The sequence below is a fragment of the Sinocyclocheilus grahami genome, unplaced genomic scaffold, assembly GCF_001515645.1.
Source record: "Sinocyclocheilus grahami isolate Dianchi unplaced genomic scaffold, SAMN03320097.WGS_v1.1 scaffold74.1, whole genome shotgun sequence".
NCBI classification, from domain to species: domain Eukaryota; kingdom Metazoa; phylum Chordata; class Actinopteri; order Cypriniformes; family Cyprinidae; genus Sinocyclocheilus; species Sinocyclocheilus grahami.
Window position 1 is genome coordinate 487,934 of NW_015505253.1, and position 5,399 is coordinate 493,332.

At 36.7% G+C, this 5,399-nt stretch overlaps 1 protein-coding gene across 5 annotated transcripts in view; it reads left to right on the forward strand.

The window, feature by feature from the left end:
- The window catches only part of LOC107585714 (amyloid-like protein 1), a 21,409-nt gene that overhangs the window by 4,984 nt on the left and 11,026 nt on the right, over positions 1-5,399 (forward strand). For 4 of the 5 annotated variants that reach the window (XM_016272851.1, XM_016272853.1, XM_016272849.1 and 1 more), the window contains exons 5-7: positions 4,150-4,475; positions 4,742-4,869; positions 4,963-5,037. In XM_016272851.1, coding sequence (XP_016128337.1) covers positions 4,150-4,475; positions 4,742-4,869; positions 4,963-5,037 — 529 coding nt within the window. Of the gene's footprint in view, positions 1-961; positions 1,075-1,394; positions 1,592-4,149; positions 4,476-4,741; positions 4,870-4,962; positions 5,038-5,399 lie in introns of all 5 variants that reach the window. The other variant, XM_016272850.1, reaches the window with a different exon arrangement.

Genomic DNA, 5,399 nt, shown 5'->3' on the forward strand with positions numbered 1-5,399 from the left:
AGAATTTCTTAATGTTTATGAGAGAATTCTCTTGGGGTGACCAAGGCTGTATTTATTTGATCAAAAAATGACAGTAAAAAGAGACATTGTGTGGAATATTATTACAATTTAGTAGTAAAAAAGTGTTTGCTTTTTAATATGGTTTCAAATATATTCCTGTGGATTTTTAGCAGGCTTTACAAAAGTATTTAGTGTCACATGATCCTTCGGAAATCATTCAGAATTATTTTATTATTATTATCAAAGTTGAAACTGTGGAAGCCCATTTCTGCCACAGAATAAGACAATTAAAAAGTTAATTGCAAGGTAATTTACAGTATCTCACAATTCTGACTCTTTTTCTCATAATTCTGTTTAAATCTCTTTTTCACAATTCCGCAAGATATGTCATAAGATATAAACTTGCCATTCTGATAAGTCTTTTATTATTATTATTATTATTATTATGTGACAGAAAATAAAACAGAATTGTGAGGTGTAAGCTCAGAATTCAGAGGGAAAAAAGTCAGAATTCTGAGTTTATATCTTGCAATACTGACTTGTTTTTTTTATCAGAATTCTCAGAAACAAGGTCCGAATTGTGAGATAAAAAGTCACAATTACCTTTTTAGCTTATTATTTATAAATACTTCCATAGAAAATATTTGTGCTGCTTTATTTTTTTGTGTGTGGAATCCATGATTCTACATGATACATTTTTTCAAGATTCTTTGAAATAGAAAGTTAAACAGAACATAATTTAATTTAAATCTAACTATTTTAAATATAATTTGTAAAATACTTTATACATATACTTTACTGTCAGTTTAGTTTAATTTAATGCATATTTGCTAAATACAATTAATTAAATTAATTTTCTTAATTTTTTTTTACTGGCCCCAAACTTTTGAACAGTAATATTCATCCTTTATTAATAATGTTTTGTTTTTTTATGACCTATGTAATTGTCTCTGTCTCTCAGAGGGTGAATATGTCAGCGAGGCACTCTTGGTTCCGGATCGTTGCCGTTTCTTACACCAGGAGCAGATGGATTCTTGTGAGAGTTATGTGTACTGGCACAACATCGCCAAAGAGGTAAATAATAAAAGCTCACAAAATTACAACCTGGAAAAGTATTAGAACTGGAATTCAGTTTTAATAGCTTCACATCTTTAATGGTTAGTCTGATGCCTGTGAAATTGCAATCCCCGCTGTGATCTATGATCGTCGATTCTCATTTCCTCTCTGCACTATCACCTGTATCTCCTGGTACTTTCAGTTTTCCCATTGGAATTTTGTAGGTCATTTCACCCTGACACGTAGACGCAATTACAAAAAGAAAAAGAAAAAAAGAATGCACTTCAAAGTTTTTTAAAGCGCTGCCGCAGTCATTCATCTTTTGCTCTGCTCATTAGGCCTGCACAGCTGACAGTCTGGAGCTGCATAGTTATGGGATGTTGTTGCCGTGCGGTGACCGTTTCCGTGGGGTGGAGTACGTCTGTTGCCCCGGCAGGGCAGGATCGAGTGGACGAGGAGAGACGGAGACTACAGACGCTGTACAAGGAGAAACAACACCCTTCGTGTCCGTGGCTGGAGAAAAAGCGGTCACCGGGTAAAGAACTACTGTAGCCCATTTCACTCTCAGAATAAAGATACAAAATTTCTGCTAAGAAATTGCTGATGCTGCTAAGAAGAACATTATTTTGTGTATTTGGTGTAATGAAATGTGTGTGTTTTAAGGTTCAAAAAACACATTATTTTCCACATAATGTACGTTATTGTTTCTCTTCTATTTCCCGCCTTTCTGAAACGCGTCGATTTTTACAAAGCTCATCGGTCTGAAAAGCGAGGTGTGCTTTGATTGGCCAGCTATCCAGTGTGTTGTGGCCGAATACCTCAACGGAAATGTTACACCCCTCACCATATTGTGTTTCCATGTGTCCCCGCACGACGAGACAAAACCAATAAAACCCATTACAAACGAGGCATTTGTTGCATCCAGTGGGGACATAATTACTGATTATAATGACTTATACTGTGTTTTTATGCTTTGCGTTGCGTATTGCGCCACGTAAACATAAAACCATGTCTGCATTTGTGATCGGAGAAATGTCAAACAACAAGCGCTACTCTACACTGCTCAAACTCGCGTTTGAATCACCAGTGGCAAATCCTTTAAATATAAAAAACAGGCTGTGAGTCAGAAGCGCCAGACTGTCCTTGCAAAGTTGGAACTGCCCAACTTTATAGAAACATTATGTCCTCTTTTGGAAGGCCAAACAAAGTAGTTTCGCTTTCACAACGAAATACACAGCGGCTTGAGTGAGCGGCACCCGGCGGATTCGACGAAGGAGGCTTGCGGGAACAACATGTGACGACCCCGGGCTGGACTCCACTTCATCCACGGTGAAAGCTGATCCGACGGTTGGTGAAGTTGATGTATTTCCTCAGTGACCAGCACAGATCAGCTCCAGGCATGAGGAAGCGGATATCGTCCTCTTTTGGAAGGCCAAACAAAGTAGTTTCGCTAAGTAAAGTAGAAAACACAGCATCTACTTTTTCAGCATTGATAATAATAGTAAATGTTTCTTGAATCATTTTTGAATGACACTAAAGACTAGAGTAATGAGTATGACTGCTGAAAATTCAGCTTTTCATCACAGAAATAAATTACTTTTTAAAATATAATACAATTTAAATATTTTAAATTGTAAACAATATGTGTATTTTATTAAATAAATGCAGCCTTGGTGAGCTAAAATTTTCTTTAAAAAAAATAAATAAATAAATAAAATCCAACACCAAACTTGTAACCCCACAAATGTATGGTATCTGTTAAAGGGGTCATATTCTACACTTTCTCATGACTCATGATCTTGTGACTGACCCTTAGATATTAACAGACTCAAATCTTCCCACACAGTGACATAGACATGTGAGGGCGTGTTTAAACGAGGCGTTTTAGGAGGGCGTGGACAAGTCTTAACTTTTACAAAGAATATCTCTTTGGATTTGAGACTTTAGTCTTTGCAATTTTACAGATCTTCTTTATGCACCAAGAGCTTGTAACACTCCAAAGAGAAAGGAACAATTTAAATTGCATCATATGACACCTTTAAGGAATAAATTGAGTTATTTTACCAAATAATAAGATTTCAGTAATACATCTAAAATAATTATTGCGAAACTTATCCTAATTTAATTAATTTTAGTCCCATGGTTGCTGTAGTTGTATGTGACTGATTCACTAAAAAGAATCAGCTCATATGATTCATTTGTTTGGGACTTATTAGAGTCATTTGTTCAGGAATCAGATTACACTGGTTGAGCTGTATGTTTTTGATTCACTAAAAAGAGCCGACTGATATGAGTCACTTGTTCAAGAATCAGGCTTAACAGGTTGGTATGTATGTTTCATTCACTAAAAAGAATCGGCTCATAATTGTCATTCGTTTGGGAATCAGACTACTGTGATTGCACTGAATGTGTTTGATTCATTAAAAAGAACCAACTCATTTGAGCCTTTTATTCAGGAAAAGGATTACACTGATTACAATGTAAGTTTTTGATTTAGCTGAGCAAACTGACTGATAAGTTAAAGAATCTGTTTTACTGTTTGCACTGTATGTGATTCACTAAAACGAATCAGCTTAAATGAGCCATTCGTTCAGGAATCAGACTACACTGGTTGTGCTGTATGTTTGATTCACTAAAAAGAACCACTTCAAGAGTCATTTGTTTGTGAATCAGACTATACTGGTTGCACTGTATGTTTTTGATTCATTTGTTACCTGTATGTTTTGATTCATTAAAAAGAACTGGCTCATATGAGTAGTTTGTTCAAGGATCAGACAAAACTGGTTGCGTTGAATGTTTGATTCACTAATCAGAATCAGTGCAGTAGAGTAATTTGTACGGGAACCAGACTACACTGGTTGAACTGTATGTGTTTAATTCACTTAGAGGAATCACCTTATAAAAGTAGAATCAGACTACATTGGTGGTCTGTATGTTTTTGTTACCTTTATGTTTTTGATTCATATGAGTAATTTGTATGGGAATCAGGCTACACTGGTTTGATTCACTAAGTAGAATCAGCTCACTTTTTTTGTACAGAACAAAATGTACAGACTACACAATTAACTCTAAAAATCCTTCCCACTCAATCAGTGTGAAAACGATGCCACCCACCCCCAGTCCCTCTCCTGAGACGGACATCGAGGAAGACGACATGGAGGAGGAAGAGGAAGAGGTAGTGGAGGAAGAAGCAGAGGAAGAAGAAGAGGAGGAGGAGGAGGAAGGCAATGATGAAGAGGCAGCTGAGGTAGAGGAAGCTGAGGAGGAGGAAGCTGCAACGACAGTGAAAGACCAGGAAGAGTACGAGTATCCCATCGACTCTCATTTCCAAGGCCAAGACTACATGGACAACTTCTACTACGACAAGACCCTCCAGACTGCCAAAGCCTCCACCCAACCTCAAACACGGATGGACAGCCGTGAGTCTTACTGATGTTTCAGGAGTCATAAACTGTCTCTCTCACACACACAGACACTCAGCAGAGGTTAAACAGGATGCGTGAGGTTAAACGACATTGCATTTTTAATGCTTCCCCTTTAACTCCATCTCATATAGAGATTTAAGTTAACACACTGCTAGGATTGATACTACTTCAGTCTCACTGAGCTGTAGTGATAGATTAATTGATTGAATAATCACTGATTGGTTCTTAATTAATTAACTCTCTTTCTCTCCTGTCGGTAGTGCCCACTCCTCGTCCTACAGATGGTGTGGATGTTTACTTCGAGATGCCGGGCGATGACAGTGAACATGCCAACTTCCTACGTGCCAAGTTGGACCTGGAGGAACGGCGAATGAAACGCATCAATGAGGTGAGGGAGGCGGGACTTTTTATGTGTGCATATAAGATCCTATGTGACATAAGAGTGTTTAAGAGGGAATCATGGCTTTATTTGTGCATGCAGATCATGAAGGAGTGGGCAGAGGCAGATAACCAGTCAAAGAACCTGCCCAAGTCAGACCGCCAGGCACTGAACGAGGTAAAGACATTAATGAATTGTGTTTATGAATACTTTTATTTAGTAAGAATGCATTCAATTGATTTAACATGACAGTGAAGACATTTATAATGTTACAAAACATCTAATAAAATGCATCACAGTTTCCACAAAAATATGAAGTAGCACAACTTTTTCAGCATTGATAATAATAGTAAATGTTTCTTGAATCATTTTTGAATGACACTAAAGACTAGAGTAATGAGTATGACTGCTGAAAATTCAGCTTTTCATCACAGAAATAAATTACTTTTTAAAATATAATACAATTTAAATATTTTAAATTGTAAACAATATGTGTATTTTATTAAATAAATGCAGCCTTGGTGAGCTAAAATTTTCTT